Genomic DNA, 23,333 nt, shown 5'->3' with positions numbered 1-23,333 from the left:
ACTCCAGAAAAATAGAAAAGTCAATGCTACTATCAGCTTAACAAAGAGACCTGTATTGTGTCTCTTCACATTTAAAGATCTCAAGTTTCATTCTGCAAAGGAGACCTATGTTTTATAAATTACTATCCTGACCAATTCAGAGTCACAGCTACTAATTTATAAAAAAAAGGGTTTTAACCCTAATCTGAAGGAATTCTTCTCCAACTGTCCCATCAGCTTCTACAGCATATAAAAGGATATATAAGGAAGTCCTCACAAACCACTGAGATTACTATGAGAGGCAATAACTACCAGTCAATCTTAGATTTAAGGATTTATACACATTTACTGGACCAACTTAAAGAATATACTTACTTTCTCCTGATATTAAAATAGATTTTGCTGAGTTTAAATCCAGACCTGTGGAAGTGGTGTTCATGGTTTAAACTACTTATTAAGAGATTATAAAGGCCCTTCTCTCCAAGGAACCAGTGTTCCTTGTTCTCTGTTATTAGGAACCCATGCTTTTTAATGAAAAGTACAATGACGTTTCTTTTGGGAAGTGGACATGTACCATCAGCAGAGCCCCAGAGCAGGCAAAGTGGTGGGGAATGAGGAAGGTCCTCCTGGCAGCTCCTGCTGCTGCTCCTATAGCTGCCACCGGAGACGCCTGTGGTACACTGAGCCAAAGAGCATGTCCCCCGGTTCTCCAGAACCGCAGTTTTCATAAACACTTATCCTTTTTATTTAGGTTTCACTTTTTAAGATGTGACCCTCACTGATCCAAATATGGAATGAAGTAGTCTAGGATCCCTGGACACATCTAGCACTATTAAAAGTGTTCCATGATTATGCACATGAAAAAATTTCTCACCAGTATATGCTAGACAACAGTCTTTTGAACAGTATTCTCTGTTGCTTACAATCTTTCTGCAGGCTTATCCTCTCACCCAGTTACTGTATGATTAGCAGAAAAGTCACCACAAACTTTTTTTTTTTTTTTTGTAATAAAGAATCTGAGCTACCAGAACAACACTTGTGTTACCTCAAAACCTGTGGATTTAATGAACATTCTGGATTATTACTGTAGTTGTTGTCTTTAGATGGACATAATCTCTGGGCACGATAGGAAGGCTAATTCCTCTCAAAACCAGAATTATTGGGTCAAAGAATCTGTAAACATGATCTCATGCTCCTTTTTAGTGATCTTCCATACAGCTTAGGTAACAGCTTTGGGATCTTTAGTGCCCTTTGTGTAAATGTTAAAAAAGGACCAGAATTTTGAAGTAATTATTTTTTAAGTATTAACTTTTTAAACCAAACATTTATTAATTCTAAACCAGAAAATACACAACCAGAAAAAAACCCCACCACAACCCAGATCTGAGTTTAAAAAGTGCCTATTATTAGCTCTGATTTTTCCCAATATGTTTACATCAATATTTTGTAGACATCTATGGGTGTGGAAGCAATAAAGAGTAATAGGAGGAAATAAAAAGCACGAGACACAGGGAGGTCAAGATTTTGTAAGAAATTACAAGAAAAATCTTTTTGATCACAGTGGGGTCACTCGGGTTGAAGGGGGGGAAGACTGATTTTTCATTTTAACAGCATCGAGCATCTTTGCTACCACACTACACTCTAACAGCTCAGCCTGGGAGGTTAATATTAACATGGCACTTTCTCCTGCAGAATGTTTATCTCGAGAACTGAAAAACCCATAAAACATCCCAAAAGTCACAGTACACAGGAAGCTGGGCAGAGCTGGTTGTTCACATTCCGTAAGTGCATTCAATTTTTTTTTCCCTCAGGATAAAAAGGGTTTCTTTTATTCTAATATACTGCTTCAGTGGTCCAGCCAAGGCTCACTGCTCTGTCTTGGTGAAAATCCAGGAGATTTTTTTGGGTGAAGGTTGTAACAATAGCCATGCCCTATTCATTTGTACAAAAAGAGAAGGATTTCTTTCAGAAAGATGGAGGCTCCAATATCATTTTCCTGGAAATGAACAGGCCTCCACTGAGGTATGAACACTTTTTAAAAAAATAAAAAAACCCCATCAGCCATAGACAGCATTATTTGTTTTAGAGAAACAAGGAACCTTCTGTTCCTTGACCTCTCATTAAGAAAGTGGTCTCTGACCACAGTAGCATGTTCTTTAAACAAATCACGTTCCATTTCTGGAATAAGACCATATTCTAATAATAGTCACAATAGGCACAATTACTGTTCTGCCCATACTGCCAGGTAGCAATGGATTTTTTTTAGTTTTTGTTTTTTTAAATAGGAACAACCAAGCACATGCAAATTGCAATCTACAAGCTCACTGAATAAATTCTAATGATGAGATAGATGAGATACATGAATCATGTAACTCTGAATTCCTAAATGGAATTAACAATTTGTAATAAAAAAGGCAGATCTTTAGCTCTGAAAAGTTCACAAAACATAACGTAAAATAATGCAATTAAGTGCAGCAAAGAAGTTTTCTTCCTCAAGAGGTGAGTAGTAATGAAATGAAAGAGAGGCACAATTTCTGATTGACATAAGGAAACATAAAGGTGTTCAGCAGCACTGTTGACTGCATTTGCCTGTGTTCTGTACCCAAATCTTGTAACTTTTAAACCATTGCCTTCTGAGCTTTTTCTCCTCCATCACCCAGGCACACAGTGGATGTTAATAGTTCTCAGTCCGTACTGCCTTGGTAATTTCTCTAAAGAAGACAGGAGTGTCCTCTCCTGTAAACTGCCCTATGGCTACAGACATCACACTCTGAGGTAACAGGTCACCTTGAAGTCCAATAGAAGTTAGCACAGATAATAAAGGCCTACTATTAATGAAATTCTCACAGTGTTCAAAGCAACAAAAATTGAACTGTTTAATGAACAGAAATATGCAGTTGTTACCTTTTAAATAACAAGTGTGCTGCTTGGCATTCTGATTCAGATTTTCCATGAGTGTATGAGGAAAAATGGGTCTGTGCTGCTTCAACGTTTGTATTTAAATAGGTGAAGTGAAGCTCAAGACAGGCCAATATGGATCTTTTCAGCACTGCCTGCGTGCTCAGCTGAGGCATGTACATCATTCCCACATAGCCCTATACTTTGAAAGATTCAGAGGGAAGAAAATACAGAAATCACGGTCTCCCTGAAGTCACCTAGCTCTGCTCAAAGAGAAGCACACTGCATATATAGACAATGAACACCGGCACAAATGGTTAAGAAAGTAATACTTAAAAGGAAGCCTAAAGGAATAATGAAGTAATTTAACATTTAAAATTACTCTCAATTTAAAAAGCTCACCTTCATTTTAGAATTAAAATGCTGGCAAAGCCTTTGTGAAGTAGATTTTATAAATTCTAACAGTTCAACAAAGGAGACACTGTCATTAATGCTCAGTAGATAAATACATTATTCAGCAGTAGAACTCACATTTGGGTTTTATTATACTCCGTAAAATATACAGGAATCTTGAAGTACTGAAAGAGTGCAGGTAAATACAGTATTCAAGCAGTCACTATTTGTATGTACATGCTCATTAATTCTTCAAAAACCCCACAAAATTATCAAATAGATCAAAATATTGTCCCGTGTTTCCACACTATGTTCAGAAAAACAGCTGATAATTTACAATATCATAAAGATTTCCAGTTTCACAATACAAAAAGGATAAAAAGGAAATTGGAATAATTTTGTAGTAATTTATTTGTACTTTACCAGGACATGCAAGGATTCCTTGCATGTACATAAACAAATTCACTTGAAAAGTAACAGTTATAGTTAAAGCAGAGCCAAATAAAGTAAATATTCATATTTAACAGACAGAACTTCAGCTTACTTATGTCAGTTTTTCATTCTTCAGGCAATTAAAAAAAACACAGTAGTCCGTTATAAATTTAAAAAAAAAAATTTGGGCAAGTCTGAACTACATTGCAGGGACCTGTTTTGCTGTTTATTTTCTAAATGGAGCACAACAAAGATACACAGCTCTTCCCACAGACCAGACACTGTACTTTTTTCTCTATTAGGGAAATATACTTTTTAAAATTCACCTCCCGCCCCTTGTAACATAGGGATATACAATTTTAATCTTACATACAAATTTATGATGTAAGGAAGTAGACAAATTATTGAAAAGAACTCTCAGCCACAACAGGGTTATCAAAACATCTGAATTTTTTATGCAGTTTCATAGTTTCCAAGATACTTGTGTATTTTTAAATTAAAAAAAAATCTCAATCCAAAACCCACAAGTTAAAAAATCTAAAACTGTGCAACAATTACTGCTTCCCTCCCACATCTCCCACCCCTTCCCTTGTTTACTACACTGTACATTTTTCACCCTGACTTCACCTTGTTAGCTGGTTTAATTTTAGTATTATAAAAGTATGACAAGTTCATTTTCATTTCACCTAAAAGAAAAACAAAACTTAAAAGTACATTTGCTTTCTTTCATAGTACATTTATAGTGTTGGAAGGCTTTCAGATGATTAAAAAAAAAATAATCAACATTTAAAACCAAATCTAAGCTTCTTTTCCAGAAGTAATTAAGGTTTGGTTGAAACAACTTCTCAAATAACCTATTCCAGTTTTCACAAAAACATATTCAATTAAAAAAATCTTTAAGTTATTTGGTCCTTTGGCAATTTGCAGCACAAACAATGCCTACTGTACCAAACTCATTTATTGCCTTCAAAATGGTTTTAGTTTTATTGATAATATTTAAATCCTTTGTGTTGTACAATAGCGTTATTCATTTACACCAAGTAGGGTGCCCAGTCTGCAGAAATTACTCCCGGCACCAGAAACAGAATGGTAAAATAAAGTTAAATAAAACAGTTTTGACTTTTTTTTTTTGCCATGGATTCCAAGTATTTATTCAAGAATTTATGCTTCTTCTGCAAAGTATGCTCTTAAAAATCCTCCTAGAGTCTCACAGATATATTTTTTATATGCAACCACAATAAAAAAACATCTTCTCAAAGGTCTTGTCCTCTTTTTGCATTCAAACACTGATAGCTTTTTTCCAAAAGCACAAGCCTGACCTTCCAGCACGACAGTGCACTCTTCAGACCTACAAAATGTAGCTTCTAATAGGTCTCAGAATCTGAGTCATTGAGTTCATCTTCTTCTGTATACGGGTAGCCATCTTCCCTGCCAATGTTGTTGAAAGTACAGTAAGAGCTATGGTCACTCCTCATGATTGGCAAGGAATCGAAGGTGACAGTTTTTGAGGTGTTGGTGTAATGATTAATGGCATTGAATGTAAGGGAAGGTAATGTGCTGCTCGATGAAACAGGCATCATTGTGGCCAGAATGAGAGCTAGGCAATCAGCCACGTCCTTATTGGGCGCACAGGCCAAAGCTGGTGTGTAACCTAGAATATCAAGAAAAAACAAAACTTCTTTAAAATAAAGACAATGTAAGAATTTCTCTAAGATCATGTCATTTTGCAGCTGCAGAAGTATTTTATATTACTTAGTTCTGCATTGTTAAAAAAACCCAAAACATAAAATTAAATGCATTATCAATTAGAATTTTTTAACTTTTGGTTAAAAAACAACCCACAGGTTAGTGGGCTTTGGAAGAGAGATGTAATTGTTTTGTTAAGCACAGTCAGACACCCTAGGCCAGCGAGAAAAGCTTGGTTTTGAAAATGGTGAGGAAGTCACTTGGCTGAGGAGAGACAACTAGTGGCAGTCAACAATGGTGGGTGAAGGCATTTGCTAGAGACCCACTGCAGAAACTGCAGCTCGACATGTTAAATATTTCTTCATCCAGAAGCTTCTAGATAGCTGTTCATCACAGTTATTTTAATAACTGTCCTACCTCAATAACAAGCTGGCTAAAGCCTCAAGGCCAGCTAATTGAAAAGGCAGAGTATACAGGTTCAATCAACTTATACTTTATTACTATATATAGTAATATAAACTGTAAAGTCAATGTCTAACTTTTATCTGAGGGATATCAATTAAGAAATCCACAGAAGTTTGAGGAAATGCCAGCTGGATTAGTAGACTAGGATTTGCAGAGAGAAACTACATCTCTTGATTGCCCAACTGTTCTGGCCAAACTCCTGTCAGGCGATGCTACTGTGACAACTCCCAAATGCAGGAGGTCTTGAGCTATGGAATGATTTGCAGTCAAGTCACGTAGCTGTGCAATCTCTTCTGGGTAACTGGCTCTAATAATCCTCCAATATTTCTCCTTTTGCAACTTCCTCCTTCCCTATGCACTTGCCTCTACTCATTAAATGTCAAGAAAAATACTTCAAATTCTCTTCAGTGGAGGTCCGTGCGTTCCTCCTGTCTCAGGCTTTAGCCTCAATCATTCAGCAAGGCCCCCGAGATAAGTTTTGGCACAGATCTCAGTATTTCTGCAACACTGAGGCACTGCAATTGGTGATGACAATAGCAGCTCTAGAAGCAGGGCAGTCACATAAGTACAACCGCAGATAACAGCTAATTCTGCTGCCAAGACCAAAGTAAGTCCCTTCTACCTCTCTCCACACTGAAGCAGGTGGCCAGGTCACCGCGTAGCAACCTGGCAGCATCTCTCACTGCATGTGATAGGTGTGCTCACAATAAGCGGAACAGGAAGACTCATGCTCAGGTACACGTGGAAGTCTGAAGTCCTGCACTACCCCCAGTCCACAGCTTAAAGGCGTACAACATCCAGGTAAAAGAGCACACACAGGTATTTTAAAATAGATGGCTTTAAAGCAAACTGCATGAGAGATTCCTATCCAGACCTTAGGACGGTATGGAAAATGACGCAATGCCCGTTCTACCAGCAAGTGTTTCAACCATTAAGTTTATTCAAGCTGGCCATACTCAACACCACTTCTATCACTAACACGATCTTATAAAGGATCAAAGAAGAAAAACAAGCAGCCACCAGCTACCTTTGAGCATCCAGTTCATCATAAAAAACATTTAAAGGCCAACGTAAAGATTAAACAGATTACTTGCTTCTTTTAAAAGTTCTCTAAAAGCAGTATTTATACTAATATTAATTTGTAGATCTTAAGCTTCTGGCTTTCATAACTAGGAATCAAATATCACAGTTTTACTCTTGCATTAGACGAAACAAAATGAAGTAACCCCTTGCACCATGAAAGACTGAGATCTGTGTCCTCCACCACTTTATTTTTGTCTATATTATTTTACAATTATAAGAACAAATTATATTTTTCTGTCCCTTAAACAACTGCAAACTGACCATTCATATGTCAGGACAACAATAGGTATAAATACTTTAAGTGTTCTTTTAATAAGATGTTGGTAAAGGTACCCACTCCACTGACATACTCTTACTCAGTTCTCATATAATGTTCCCTATAATCTATACTTGTATTTGTGTAAGCTTTCACAGGACAAAAAAATACATCACTATCTTCATTTATAGACAGGGCAACAGAAGCAGAGGGAGGTGAAGCAGCTCCCTCGCACAACAAAAACCAGAGCCCAAGTGGTGGAAATGGACTTACGACCAGGGCTTCCCCTGCCCAAACACAGAGATGCTCCCTCCCCTGGGGCTTGAAAATTTCCATGATTTTTCTACAGAAAAATCAGAGAGTTATTAATGTGGTCAGTGCAAAGACAGAGGACTGATACAGAACTGAGAATGAACCCTAAACATGACTACTTTTGGGAAGTATACCGGACAGTTAATTTGCTGTTTCAGTTGCATTTCATCTTTTGAGAACCAAGACGATTACGTTTCTTCCAAAGACATTAGTTCTTAAACATCTCAAAAAGTGAACTCACCACATTAAGAGATGATCTATAACAAAAGCAGCAGAACTTCAAATCTAGAGTTTTAAATATCTTATACATTATTTATAAACTGTTTTATACAGATATAGATACACAGAGGGACTGCTTGTAAAAAAGTCAATGCAGACCTTACAGAAAGGGACAGTTTCAAAGGCAAAAAGGGGATCATCACTCCACACCAGCTGAGGTTCTGCTGGTTACGTGTTCCATGTATCAAGTCATGCTTCCATGTAAAATACTAACTCAAACTATACGTCCAATTTCACCTACTTCTATCTGAACTACCAAGCTTGCGTGGCAGGTCAGTGTACTTATGTGAGCTATGCTGAAGTAAAAGAATGTCAGTGTTGTGATGCAAAATATTCAAGCACCTATTTCTTCAGTCTGCTTTGCTAAACAGATCGCTTTCATCCCCCAAAATTCATGAATTGTACCCTTTTAAGCCTTTCTAATAAAAAAGAATCAAAGTTTCTCCTACATTCTTATGTGATTAAAATTAAATAAATGTATGTATTTTTTTTTCCTTTAGAAACACTTATACTCTAGCAGTAGATGCTAAAATCAAAGACAAACAGAACCTGGCTATCACTACTGCCAGCTTTTCCATTTAATATAGAAGATACACTATGGAAATCAAGAAAACTTTTGCAACAGGTTTAGTAAGCCTGCTGACATAGTGCTGACATACTAATACTTCTAAGAATGAAGAAAAAAATTCTTATAGAATAGATTCTTATTAAACAGATTGATAAATCCTAGGAAAATTTCCCTTGCTTGCTCACAACTTGAAGTATTCATCAATTTGCACATACTGTACTTTAAGCTGGCACATTCATCCAACAGAAAAAGAATCATTATGGATATTCTCAAGGCTGCTTAAGAGTTTATAAACAAAACAATTGCTATTAGAAAGAAAAAGTTAAGAACCACAGTGAGGAACTAGGTTAGGTAGCACTCAAGAGTTACTTTAAAATAGTAGCAGAATTAAGTTGTTAAACAAGTTGCAGTTAGATCCCCAGGCTGCCAGAGAACTGTGACTTCTATACCTCTGTTACATCAAAGATCAAAAGGGACTGGCTGGCTGCATGTGAAAAGCCCAGACAAATACAAACAGCATCTCCAGTTAGCATACTTGTGATGAGAAACATCACAAAGGTATGTTTTCCAATCCTTTCGCTTTAGGAAGTTTAATTGAGCAGCTACCCCTGTACTCTGTTTTAGGAAAGGAATGATCTTTAAATTACCCATGTCACTTTAAGCAGTTAATTTGAGAAGCACATAGACAAAGTCACAGTAAGCATTAAGAGAGGAAGAACTTTCCAGACATATTGGGGTATGGCGTAAGAGCAGGAGGAGCTCTTATGCTCTTAAAAGCACAGCTTTGGAGGATCACAGCTTTTTAAAATTAAAATATGCAAATAAGTCAGTAGATCTGATTTTCTTTTATTCTTAAAAGGGATAGGATTTATTCTCTGCGATAAAGCATTACTTTTTCTTACTTCTATGTGCCAAAAAACTCTATATAAAGAGCCAGAAGCTTGAGACCAGTAACTGAGATATGTATTTCATACTTGCTTTTAAAAACTAACGCCAATATACCTACTGTGACAAAACGGATGGCAACTCAATCCAGCTTCTTAACAGCTGAAAGTTACATTACATTTTTGACCATTTCCAGTATGCCAGAGCTAGTGTATTCATAGTGTATACATTATAAAACTACCAATGCAAACCAAACATTTCTATGCTATGACCTCATTGTTCTGAAAGTTTTCACTCCCCTTACACTTCTGCCTTGCTAAAATGTCCCATCACCAACTCAATACCTTTTTTTCTATGGGGTAACCTACTGCAAGGCTCATATGAAATTCCCAGAGGGTCACTGCTTTTCAGTGAGCTGAGCTTAAAACCACAGTTCCTTATGGGAAAACAAAGTCAAATTTATTCTTACCATTTTCATCTACAGCGAGTACACTTGCTCCCTTCCCTAAGAGCTCTTGAACTACAACCGTTAGTCCATTCCGAGCAGCAACATGCAGAGGTCTGTGAAAACAAGCAAACTGGTATATAAAACCTTGGAACAAGATATTAAGATAGGTAACTTGCATCTAGTTAAATGATTATTAAAGTATTTATACTGGTATGTTACTTACACATTATATAAATATTGCAGATATAAATAACTAAGATGAGAAAACCAGCAAATCTCTTTTCTTATTGCAAAGAAACTGTACAGTAACAATTGTGCACTTTCTTTCTTCTTTTTGTGGCCCCACACAGTGAGGAAGGAGCTGCTAGAAGAGACCTGCCTGCTTATGAACTTTATCACGTTAAAAATTTCAAAACATCTGTTACCTTACTGTTGATAAATCCTTCACTGAACTGTTGTAACAGATACCATCACATCTGAGAGTTACTCCATGTCACTGGCAATAATCATTAGAACAGTAACAGCAGAATGATAGTCATTTTACTGCATGTAAATGCTTATAAGAGATGCAGCAGCATTTCGTCAATCTGCCTTTTAGAAACCACTATATTCCACTGTGACTAGAAATGAAAAAATTATTTTACAGTATAGTGCATAAAGCAAGAAAAACAGATTACTTTTCAAAACCTCAAACTATTAACCATAACCCTGTTTTGCGGTGACTTTATCTATCAAGTGTAGACAGAAGTGTAGCTTTACTTCAAATATTCTAATTATATATTTTTCAAATGCAACAGTTTTTCAAAATTGATTCCCACTGGCTTAAATAAAACCCTACCACCACTCATCAGGAAACAGAACAATCAGCTTACTTTCCTTCTGCTTTATATTGCTCTTCATTAATTTTGAGATTCTTAAAATTGTCTGAATTAACTGTGAACTATATTTTGATTTGGAAACAAGTACCTTGCTTAGAGACCAGAAATGCAAAAGATACAATTAGGAGAAGCTGCATCTATGGTGCTTATATTAAAGTATTAAAATTCAAGAACTACTGCACACCACAGATATACTGAAAAATGCACTGTAATTAAAATACAGTTCAATAATTGTAATGTTTATCTTGGCACAAAGTAGGCCATTACTTATGATGAAAGCTGTTTAGAAAGTCAATTTAGTTACCAAAAAACATTTGCTAAACCAGGAATATTTTAAACAACTGTTAGAATCTTGAAATTTATATAAACATTTAATGGAGGTGGGAATATGTACCTATTTTTCCCATCTCTTGATCAGACTATATGAGCCAAGGCATGTGGGTGGAATTAGATGAGCCTGTGGTAGCATGCTTTCCCACTTCTGTTCCCTTCTCATTTTTGCTTTTCCTCCTCCCAAGATATGCCCCCCTTCAAGCCAGAAATGGGACAACGAATCCTTTTCCTCCTTTCTGGTTATTTTGTGCTGCCTGAGGTGCACCATGGTGAGCAGCAAGAGCAGAGGAAGAAGTCTTACTATCTTAACTCCATAGTTCAAGCAGAACTCTGAGAATAGTTGGAAGAACTGTAGGAGTTTGAATGTGACACATTCCAGAAGGGATGTAAGGCCAGAGAAATACACAAGTTGCTTACAAGTTCTGGGATTTTTTTTCCTAAATGGTCTGTGATAGCATTATTCAAGCAGTATAACAATTCATGTACATAACTCAGCTAACGTATCAGGTGTCAAATATTGTCTATAACACAAATACATTCTTTAAAAGGAAAAAAATGCAGAAGAGTCATTTTAATAGCCCATCCTGAAACAGATTCCCCAGTATGACACACCACTACATTTTTAAGTTTTCCTTATGATTGGGCTAACAAAATAGGCTTGATTCTACTGAGAGATCATCTTCAGAAATCATTAGCAATACTATATTCTTCATAACATTTAACAGAAAATAGTCTTTCATCCTAGTAGCAATAGGTATCTCTTCCTAGCAGAAAGTATGCTGAAGAATAAAAGTGTACCTCAGCTAGGCTTTTTACTAGTTAGCTTTGAAGAGAAAGTCTTGCTTTGCATCCAATGAGTTGTTAATTGAAGCAAACTTTAACTGAAAAATTAGACAATTGATAAAACACAAATATATTGGTTTACAGGTAATCTCAGCAGATTGCAGTAATTCCACACAGGATTCCCTGAATCACAATACTTTACTTATCATCCCTTTCACTCAACTAAAACTAGAACTTTTCACTTCAAGTTGGTTAACCTCTTGGTACCTGTTAAGCAATTCAATCAAAATTCAACCAATTTGGAAAAAAATCTGAAAAAATATTCCTCTTTATGAGCAAGATTCTGGTTTTAGCAGAAACACACCAAAAACTCCTCTGTAACGCACAGTGCTGATACATACGTTTGCAAGGCTGCATTGGTGGCATTGATGAGGTTTCTGTCTGTAATCTTCTCCAGTATTAACAAGGCACTAGTTTCATGACCCTTAACACAGAACAAACATCTGTCATATAACAAATACTCTTCAAAAGTTGCTTTGAATGACTTTTCAAAGTAACAATATTTGCAAACACAAAGCTCAGCATCAGTAAATCAGACTATGCACACACCTTGCTGCAAGCCAAATGGAGTGCTGTGTTCTTGGAACTGTCTTGCAAAGTCAGATCAGCCTTAGCACTGCTAACCAGCACCTCTGGGGAAATAAAGATTTGTATTAACTGAAAATATATCCCTTAAAGTCTTAATGGCTTACATTTGTGCAAAATGAAAACACAATTTTGACAAAACAGATCCACAAGAACATGAACTATAAGGCAACTTCAGTAAGATTAACAAACTTAAGAGCAGAGCTTTCTGTTTACCAACTGTATTTGTCTGTCCATTTTCTGCAGCCATCATTAAAGGTGTTTTCCCAGAAGAATCTACAGCATTTACTTGAGCATTGTGACTGAGCAGAAGCTGTAGACACTCAACATGATCAGTAAAAGCTGCTGCATGAAGAGGAGTTCTACAACAGATCAAAAGACAATATAGTCATGTTCAACCATGCTTTTTACTTTATTCAAAGGGGCATGCTGACTGTAATCCTGCAGATACAAAAGATCGGGCAGTCCCTCTCACTGATCCCTTGAAATCAGTATTGCTGGAGTTGTAACTGCTGCCTTTAGAAAGTCAGCTTCAAGTTTCAAGTAACTCCCTCTATGTCTTTTGTAACAGAGATACAATTTAATTCAGAAAAAAATAAAATACACATAAAATACTATCCACAAAGTGATACAGTTTAAAACATGCTTAAACTTGTCTATATGATAAAAAGCCAATTCAAGTTTATTGATCAAAACACGATTTTTAAAATTCTAAAATTCATTTTTAGCACTGAATAAAAAAAAATTATTCAAAGAATAAAAATGGGGGAAGGGAGAATTAATGTAAGCAACAAATACGAAAACCCTAAATGATTACAGAATTTAGCAGAGCCATTGCAACTATTACATTACAAACATTCTTCCACTATGCATTTACACTCTTACCTTCCTTTTGAATCTGTTGAATTTACAATACCAGCACCTAGTGTATCAATTAACATTTCTGCAGCACCTTCATTGTCATTTATCCTACAATGAATTAAACAGGCTGTTATTTACAGAATGATAAATCTTTTGTTAAATGCAGCAATTAAATCTATGAAGAATAATTTTGCACTTCCTTACACAGCACAATGCAATGGACTAAAAGAATTTCCTTCCATTTTCTGGAAAACTTCCTGTTCCAGGAGGAGCTCTACACAACTGTCATGACCTAAAGCAAATGTAAAAGTTAAACATTAAAAAAAGGGAAAAGGTCTACGGATTACAACAAAAAATGCATATCTAAATTAGATTAAGCAATAGTTCACTTGAAAGTTTCAACGACACAGTGGTTAGATTCAATAGGAACTAAGATATTTTTAGAATCCTGAAAATCAAACTGACATTTAACACTAAACTGTGAAATTCAGGAGGGATCTCATGCTGTCTGAAGAACATCCAGAACACTTAATTTAGTTCTTTACACCTCCACATTTGAATCTTTTCTGTACATTCACCATTTAGTCTACATGAAAACATCTCCACCATTTGAGGGCTATTTTTGTTCCGCTGTCTTGCTGAACCCAAAGAAAAGCCAAGTTGATAGTCATAACAAAAGCTTAAATAACATGTTCAACCTATCATACTATTACTTTCAACATTCTATAGCCTGCTGCTGTACAGCTAGCTGTTTGATCTTCAGTGCATATATGCAAAGAAGTTCAATATTCACTGTTGTCTGAAGATTTGTATTTTCACAAGTCCTGTCAAATTTTAATTCTACAAATCAAGCATATTCCAGTTCTGCTTTATTCAGACACTGTGGTCACTCTGAAAATGGACCAGGCTGTAAGAGTTTAATTTTATGAATGTGACAAAAAAGACAATATTCTCATTCAAATTATCACTGTATTACCCAGTTGCTTCAGCTGTGAAGACAGTCTAGTTAGTTATTCTTTTAAAAATAATTAATAACGTGAAGCTCTAAACCCTTACTTCTTGATCTTTCTCTATCATGTGACTCAGAGGTGTAATAAATGAGAACCTCTACTATATGTCAGAAAGGAACACCCAGGACAAAATCTTTAGCAAATGAGCTCAGCGAGTTTCTTATCTTTTAAGGCCTCCCTCAACCCCAAATCCAAGAAAAGTATCAGTGAAGAAAAAAAAAAATCTTATTGAAGCACTTTTATATACCTTAGCTTCTTGTGCCTATCAAGGTTGATTTGAAGGAAGTTTCAAAAAGATTTAATCTGAAACCATTCCTCCCAAGACTCCCTGTGAAGGCTTTTTTTTTGGGATGTGTGGCACATTTGTATTCACAGGTACTAGGCTGAATTTCTTGAAAGACTGACTCCTTGAGGCATAAAACCAAGAAGGTAGTTTATAACAAAAATGTAGTACAAAAATAAACACCTCATATTATGTATTAGATTTTAATGCATTCTCCCTCAAGATATCATGTCCATCATATCGTGACATTGACTAATATGAACTGAAAAAGGGCAGACTCTGTATGGTGCTTTTATAAGTAGTTATAACTTCTATCTCAATATCAACAAATATATTTAGACCTGTATTTTAACTTTAGTGTATTTTACCATTATAGCAGGCCCAGTGAAGTGATGTGTAGCCGTGATTGTCTGCTATTGCAGGTACTGCATCTGCAGATGTAGCTGACTGCAGGAGAGCTCCTAGAACACCTGTATGTCCACATGCAGCTGACAAGTGTATAGGGGTTCGCCCCCTACAGTCTCTTAATAAGGACTTAGCACCATGTTGAAGCAATGCTTCCACACATTCCTCATGCCCGGTAACTGCCTGTAAGACAGAGACAGGAAGCAGCAAGTTTGCAAACATTAATGTACGTAAGCCAAGGTATATAACTAAAGCAAGCAAACTTCAGGCAATTTCTTACATTTTTAAGTCACAACGAAGTAAGCACAGTTATTATTTTTATTCCTGGAAACAGCCTTTCTGTTGGAAACATAGCAATGTATTATCATATTGATGACAGAATAATGTCTTGGAATAACACTGAATGAATTGCTAACTCTAGGGCTTATTCAATTGTCTTATCTGGCAGAGACTATAAAAAAAATTTCTGGCATATGGCATGCATCATGGTTTTCTTCCTCCCATTAACACTACCCCCACCCCATAACAAAAAAGCTGTACTCTGGGACCTCTCCAGTCAACACTTTACAGCAAGATTAAGAGACTCCAGAAGTCCAAAAGAATTCTGATGGTACGTAGCAAACAGGCAAAAGCTAGCCTTTTGAAAGCAACTAAAAAGAGAACTAAAAACTAAGAATGGCAAGGTGAGACTAATGAGAAATTCATTAACACTATGTATTAAGCCTGTATTTGAAATTAATATGTATAAAACTGGAAAGGACAGAAAAGAAATATTCTCTTACCCCTCTATGTAATGCCGTCCTTCCCCACTTATCTTTGGCATCAACATTTGCTCCCTTGTTAAGGAGTGAGTAAACGCAGTCAGTGTGCCCATTGAGAACTGACAACATCAGAGGAGTCCTAAACAGAGAGTGAAGTAAAGTGTAATCTACATGGAAATTTAACAGACTAGCACTCAGCTGAAATATAACAACTACAGTCCTTCCGGACAACGCTGTTAAAATTTCCATCATCAACTATCTTCTCTAGCACCATCTTCACTTCCAGAATGCCACTCATATTTGCTTTTTAGATTCAAGAAAATAAATTCATATCCCCTAATTGAGAAGTCCTGATTAAGTTACTAGAATCCATTTTTTCCAGCATCTGGTTAATAAGACACATTGTAGTTTCCTCACAACTGAACATTTTTCACCACCAACACTATGTTTATTGCAAAACACAGCTAATTTTTCCTAGTTCAAATATCACCTCCCTTTCAAGTAATGAATTAAAAATCACCAATGTAAAATACTTAGTTTTTCCTTTTATAAAATGCAATAACTAGTGAAGAACAGAACGTGTATCATTTAAACTCACTGTCCATTTCCATCTTGAATGTCCACTGCAATCTGTGGTTCTGCATTTCCTATCAATAGCCTCAAACATTCGGAGTGGCCATTGGTAGCTGTAAAACATCATAAAAATACAAGTTTTACATTGCCTTTGAGTATACAGCTCAAACAGAATGGTAACCTGCTCAGACTGAAGTCCATTAGCTTGAGAACCCACTGCACAGATTTACCAAACAAAAAAACACAAACACTAGAAAATCATTTCAGAAATCAGGCCTTCTCAACTGTATGGTATTAAAAGTAATTGATTCCAGCTGTCAATTGCCAACAGGTATTTATCTTTTACATATAAATAAGGTTGCACACATTAACCCTAATTAGAATATATGCTTATACAACATCCACAAGAATGGCTAATTAAATATAGTAATTAGCATAATTTTTGCTTGTTTTAAGGCACAGGTAAACACATACCTAGCCAATCATACACAGATTTTGTTAGCAAGCGTAGCATGTGCACAGTTATGAAATTATAACTGAAATCACGTTTAGAAAGAGGGGAAGGAAATGTAATGCATAGAAGTAATTAACCAAGCAGTTAAAAAAAGGAAAAGAAACAGAAAATTGAGAAATCACATTTAAATGCAACTCATCAAGATAAATGTTCGCTTGTTGGAGGGGAGATTATTTCTGACGTACAGCTGCTATATTCAGTCCACATGAGAGCAGTGACAATTCATATTTCCCTAGCTGACAGAAATGCTAACAGAAGTTAGGAGAAGTTAAATCAAATAAAAGAACACATCTTGTGCTCATGGACAACTAATTAAGTGGTTAGAATGATGGTGTTTTGTACATAATGCTCTTTTTACGGCAACATTTCTTTAACACCATAACTATAAATGTCAAGTTAAATAACTCTATTCTCAAAGAGAGGAAACAAGCAAGAATATCGTATGAATTCTAGACTTTGAGAAAGGTAGGTTTACACAAGTTTTCTAGGAAAGGCAGTGAGAAAATATTGCAAAGGATTGCTGTTATTTTGAAAACACTCAGGAGTAATTTAAATCATTGGAAAAAAACCAAAGTGTGGTTTTCATGTCTCTTCTCAAACTGACAGAATTCTCCAAGACTCCAGTCATTTTGAGAAGTATTTTACTGCCAAGACAGGCAACACAATTCACTTATCTAAATTTGGGCCTACAGTTTGGGCTGTGTGAAAGACAAGGAGAGAAACAGGAACATGCCACCAACACCTGTCAGCACATCTGGCCTCGCTAGCTAAATGGACGAGGACAATGCACCCTTCCAAGAGCAGCGTGGAACAGCACTCCTCAAGCCAAAATTATTTACTGGGTTAATACTGGTTTTTACTTGCACCTGCTTTGTTACACCTTTCTCAGCATAGCATATGCCTTAAAAGTCATCGTCTATTCCTAAACATCATGTCTTAGAACATTAATGACAGAGACTTCTAAACACAAAAGACAATCCACTTAAAAGCCGAAATTTTAGAGGTTAACACATACCTGCAGCATGTATTGGGGTCCTCTTTACAACATAATCTTTCACCAAGATTGATGCTCCCTGATTAATGAGCACATCTACACATTCCACGTGTCCCTTAAAGGCAGCAAGATCCAGTGGTGTCCTTCCATTGTTATTCCTCACATCAAGGTCCAGCAGTGACTGTACCAGCACTTCCAGAGCTTGATGGTGGCCATGATAGGCCTACAAAAATAAGAAAATTCTTCAGTTTTCCCATCCTTCACATTTTTCCCTTTCTTACCAGGATTACATAAACTGTGAAGATAGTATTTTTATTTTAACATATGGAAGAGCTACTGATGCAGCATGTAAGTAGTTACAATAGTTACGACTGATTTAAAAACGTCCACAATTTCAGCAAGAAGGCTGGCAGGTTTTTTCCATTTTATCCTTTCAGTCAGCAACTGAAAATACTTTCAGGAAATCGTCGTCTCCAATTTGTATAACTAACAGTATTTTGAATACTGCGTGTTTCATTGCTTTATGTTATAGTTACATCATCCTCAGATTACTTCAAGCGAGGAACTTAACGCAAACTGAACTAATTTATGTTAGGTTTTTTAAGAAAATATTTGAAAAATAAAAAGCCAGTAAAATTTGGGAGTAAAAAGAATACAGTACAAATAGCTACAGTTAACGTAACTGGTTACATAGAAGGGACCTAGGGGAAACAGTTAAGAAATCATAATGGATACACAAGGATAAAAAATAGCACAGAGAATACTCCATAGGTGTGTGTCAAGACAAAGAGTCAAAGTTAGTAATGAAAATAAACATTTACAACTATGGTTTTGTAATTTCCATGATAAATGTTAAATATATACTCATGGATACATAACCTCTGCCTCTAGACAAAACTCATTTCCAGGAGCACTCTCTTCTAACTGCTTTAATTTACCAGTATGAAAAATTACTGTTTACTTTGGCCATATATACCTATATATACATACACGCACATACACATATTTATACTGTATGAGACGTAGGCTGTTTTCAGAAAGTACATTGTGGTTTTTCAATTGCTAGAAGTCCAGTGAAAAGATGAAATTCACGTATTGGTCTGGTTGCTCTGTATTTTGATTATATTTGTATAGACAGTTTCATCAAGTCCTCTCCTATGCTACTCTTTCTGCAAATCTTTCTTAAAGTATTAAGGACAAATTTTTCTCATACTAAACAATGATAGTAAAATGATGATAAAAAAAGTCATCACTACTTACAGGACAAGTCTTCTAAAAGTTTCATTAGTATAAATTGTAATGTAAATCTTAATTAGAAGATTCCAAATGAAAGCTGTTCCATGAAGCAAGTTTCGAGTGAAATGCAAAAATTGCCCTGTATAGCTCATTCAGGAATATTATGTATGTATTTTTGCATTACATTTAGTGTTATTGACCTATTTTTTAAAAATTCAGAATAAATAAACCTATGCGAACAACTGCAATTAGATGAGCTATCATCACTAAAGAATTAAATACTTACAGCTAAATGCAGTGGACTTATAGGGGCTCTGTTGTCTGAATCATTTAGCATGTCAGTACCCGATGTTTCCATTAGCTTAGCAAAGAGAGAAAGTCAGAGTGAGTGAAAAAGCCCCCTCACCTTTAAAAACATTCAGCAATAACTGCTTTATTTTCCAGTACACAGAGATTGAAAAATAAAGGAAGAAAAATATGAAGAATAATATAGGATTACAGTTTCCTTAGGAACTGTAGATCCCCTTCAACCTTTTTAAAGAGTCTGAATTGCAATGACTGCAATTCCTCCCCCCATACTCATCTCCCAAGCACAACTGTTTAATTTTGCATAACAATGCAATAATTAAATGAGAAACTAATGTAAAATTATTATTTTTCCTGAAATAGTCATATTAAATAATACAGATGAAATGCATACAAAGGGAAGACAAGCATAGGTAAGAACAGCTGTAGCATGAAAAAACCCCAACAAACTACAAGTAAGCATTTAGATTAGGTGAAAAGTCAGCAAGAAAACAACAGGAAAAGCCAGAAGGCAGGACTGGTTTCTCAGAACAGAACAACATTTTCCAAAAAGAAGAAATGGACCCCAAGAGGCAGAAGCATTATGAAACAGGATTAAAGTATCTGTGTGTATACACTTCCATTTGTTACTTTGAGATGTGTTCTAAACTTTTAATTCTGGGTCTTTTTCAATATCATATTTAATTTAGTACACTACTAGAATTAAAATATTCAAAGTGTTTAAAGAACACCAAATACATTCAGATCACTAAGTTTTCATTATCACACTTCTATAACATGGTCATACAAATGTTAAGGAAAAAAAAAGGCTTAAAAATAACTTTGTTTTAAAATTCTAAATTGAAACTGAAATTAAATAATACATCTATGCATTGAAAAAATGGTTGAGTCTAAAAATAAGCAGTATTTTTAAAATTACATGTTCCCTTTTGCTGTACAGTAGTACTTTAGAAGTGAGAAATAATATACACTTACAACATCTAGAGGTGTTTCACTTGCAATCTGCAATTAAAAACATTTAGAACTCATGTTTGAATACACGTGGATATAAAAGTATAAAATGTACAAAAATACTAAGTTGTATAAGACAGAGAAGATAAAATTAGCATATCAAATAACATATGCATTTTTGCAAAGGGATTAATAAAAAACTACCTGAGGCTTTATTATCTAAAATTCTATTATATGGACGTTAGTTACTGTAACTATGTGAACTACATTAAAAGGCACCCTTACTTTATCCTACATTTTAATTTGCTCCTTCAGATGACATTTGTGAAATATCTTAACACTTCTCAGTGGGATAACCTGTGGTTATTTTATTTCAGCCATCGGGAAAATAATTAGTAGCATATTCTACATTAAGAAACAAAGCAAAGCTAATATCCCACATCCTCAACCAGTTATCTCTTCATCTCAGAATGTACTATCTCTTTGAGCCAATACCTACCATCTTAGCTCCTCACCTTGCCCCTATTTTAAGAGTACCAAGTGCTTAAATACTTATCCTCACAGGGGCTGAAAACCACTATCGACTTAGCTTACAGATGAAGAACCAATGTGGAGGAATCCCCTGGCCTCTGCATTATACCCTGTAAGAGCAGCTGTTACAGCTTTCATCTATAATACGTTTTCTTACCAATTCAAGACATAAGCGATGACCATAAGCAGCTGAATAATGAACTGCATTGTATCCTTGTTTGTCTCGGATCCCCGGATTGGCATCGTTTCTTAGCAAGTATTCCAGGCACCTATTTAAATTGACATACGCAACCACATATCTAAATGTTGAATTTCAACTTTATGCTGAGTGATAAATTGTTCCAATTCAATTGGAAAACAGAATACAGCACACAGGAACACTGATTTAATTTACAGTATTGCTTAGGACTAGAGGACACCTAACTCATTACACCAAACATTAAGGTCAATCACAAAGCTTCCAAAATCTGAAAGAATCCTTCTCTGTAGACATCCTGCATTCTCTTAATTATCTGACTTGGTTAAGACAAGTATTTCATGGCTATTTTCCTCCTAGCTAACGCAATTGCAGTTACCTTTGTTAATAAAAATGATTACTATTTTTGTAAGTTTTTCTGGATCACATTCTTCTGTACTTAGTACAGAAGGAAGAGAACAAATAGCTGAGTTCTTCATGGTGTGTATCCAAGAGTCATGAACATGTGCACTTCCACTACCATACACTAATCTATTCATTTATTTATATAGTAAAAACACTTAGTTGTTGGCATACTTATATGCTACCATTCCTTACCTTCATTACACAAAGTTATAAGGCAGAACACAATCAGCACATTTTCAACCAGAGACACTCAGCCAGAAGGATGAAAAACAGGGTACTGAAGTCAGCTCCCCCTCCCTGTTTTTCTGTTTTTAAGTGACTTAATGCATGTACACTAAACAATTCCAAACAATAACCCTGCTTATTCATGATTTTATGTTGTCTATCATTTCAGCAACAGTTTGTGAGGCCTACAAATAATGAGAATGAGAATTCTGAAGCAGCAGCCACCAGAGAATGAAGAGTTAAATTGAGCTAGACCGAACTACCTGACAGATAACAACATCAAGTTCAAGAGCTTCAGGAAAACAGGTTAAAGACTAGTGAGAAATGAACAGTCCCAGAATAACATGAGGTTATTTTGCAAATGCATTCATGAGACTATAATAAGAGCCCCCAAACATCCATACAGACACAGAGCAAGACCAGGATTGTGCAGAGCCTCTAAAATTTTGAATTAACAGAATAGGAAAGGAGAAGAGATTTTAGATATCTTATTGACAGGTTAAGATGATTCTGATACTTAATCTCGGTTTTCTCAGTTAGGATTATGAAGGTCTCCTCATGTCCTGCCTTAAGCAGAATCTTCAGGATCTGAGAAACTGCACATCCCATTTTACCGGATAACAGAACCAAGACTGTGTCTAATCCATAAGACTACAGGACTACAGAATATCTGGTACTTCACAAAAGGCAGATGGATTCAGATCCTTGGATATGATCTCCCAGTCTAGGTTCACCAAAGCTTAATTGATTAAAAACTGTCTGCTAGTATATTGAATCACTCGATCATTTGCTTCCAGCAGGGAAAAAAGACTTCATGATGTTCCACTTGTCAACATTGCACATTGTGATTAGATTGTCTGTTGAGAATATTTTTAAAGAGAAGACCAGAAAGCTCTGCATGTGTTCTACACAGCTCTGAGTTCAAGAATACTGATATGAAATGATTGGTCTCTTTGCCCCATGGTATCCATGATTTCCACAAGTGCCCTCTGCCTAAAAAGGACCATCTGTTATCATAAAGCAAAATGAAAAATGGAATGGGTAGGTCTTCTCACCACTGAAGGATCACCTGACCATTCCAGAAAGGACCACCAAGCAGCTAGGGGAACATCCATACCAGAGAGGAGTGAAATTTTTAAGTTTTGTGAAGTATACCATGAAGCTACATGCTGCTCTGTGACTAGAACACAGGTAAGACGTCACTGAGGTAGCAGCCGTACATTCAAATGCAATCATATCTCTTATTACTTGGAATCTATTTTGCAAGAGAAGAGCTTTCTAAAGACTGAACTAGAGCTAAACACTGCAAGGGTTGGTACTGGGACCAGTGTTGTTTAACATCTTTGTCAGAGACATGGACAGCGGAATTGAGTGCACCCTGAGCAAGTTTGCCGATAACACCAAGCTGTGTGGTGTGGTGGACATGCTGGAGGGAAGTGATGCCATCTAGAGGGACCTTGACAGGCTTGAGAGGTGGGCCCATGCCAAGCTCATGAAATTTAACAAGGCCAAGTGCAAGATCCTGCACGTGGGTCAAGGCAATCCCAAGAACAAATACAGGCTGGGTGGAGAATGGATAGAGAGCAGCCCTGAGGAGAAGGACTTGGGGGTGTTGGTGGATGAGAAGCTGAACATGAGCCGGCAGTGTGTGCTTGCAGCCCAGAAAGCCAACTGTGTCCTGGGCTGCATCAAAAGAAGCATTAGCAGCAGGTCAAAGGAGGTGATTCTCCCCCTCCACTCTGCTCTTCTGAGGACCCAC

The 23,333-nt window shown here is 36.2% G+C and overlaps 1 protein-coding gene across 1 annotated transcript in view; it reads right to left on the bottom strand.

The window, feature by feature from the left end:
* Nucleotides 1–4,658: 4,658 nt before the first annotated feature.
* Nucleotides 4,659–23,333, bottom strand: part of LOC104467521 (serine/threonine-protein phosphatase 6 regulatory ankyrin repeat subunit A) — a 57,032-nt gene continuing 38,357 nt past the window's right edge. Inside the window, exons 13-26 of the mRNA XM_010081316.1 lie at nucleotides 20,906–21,017; nucleotides 20,242–20,268; nucleotides 19,247–19,321; nucleotides 17,746–17,947; nucleotides 16,242–16,329; nucleotides 15,665–15,782; nucleotides 14,846–15,065; nucleotides 13,389–13,476; nucleotides 13,209–13,292; nucleotides 12,540–12,685; nucleotides 12,288–12,370; nucleotides 12,080–12,162; nucleotides 9,706–9,797; nucleotides 4,659–5,353 (exon numbers count right to left, since the gene is read on the bottom strand). Coding sequence (XP_010079618.1) covers nucleotides 5,067–5,353; nucleotides 9,706–9,797; nucleotides 12,080–12,162; nucleotides 12,288–12,370; nucleotides 12,540–12,685; nucleotides 13,209–13,292; nucleotides 13,389–13,476; nucleotides 14,846–15,065; nucleotides 15,665–15,782; nucleotides 16,242–16,329; nucleotides 17,746–17,947; nucleotides 19,247–19,321; nucleotides 20,242–20,268; nucleotides 20,906–21,017 — 1,705 coding nt within the window. The 3' untranslated portion in view covers nucleotides 4,659–5,066. The remainder of the gene's footprint in view (nucleotides 5,354–9,705; nucleotides 9,798–12,079; nucleotides 12,163–12,287; nucleotides 12,371–12,539; nucleotides 12,686–13,208; nucleotides 13,293–13,388; nucleotides 13,477–14,845; nucleotides 15,066–15,664; nucleotides 15,783–16,241; nucleotides 16,330–17,745; nucleotides 17,948–19,246; nucleotides 19,322–20,241; nucleotides 20,269–20,905; nucleotides 21,018–23,333) is intronic.

The sequence above is a fragment of the Pterocles gutturalis genome, unplaced genomic scaffold, assembly GCF_000699245.1.
Source record: "Pterocles gutturalis isolate BGI_N339 unplaced genomic scaffold, ASM69924v1 scaffold17544, whole genome shotgun sequence".
Lineage (NCBI taxonomy): Eukaryota > Metazoa > Chordata > Aves > Pterocliformes > Pteroclidae > Pterocles > Pterocles gutturalis.
Note: the sequence above shows the minus strand (reverse complement) of the source record. Positions and strands in the feature narration are given on the sequence as shown.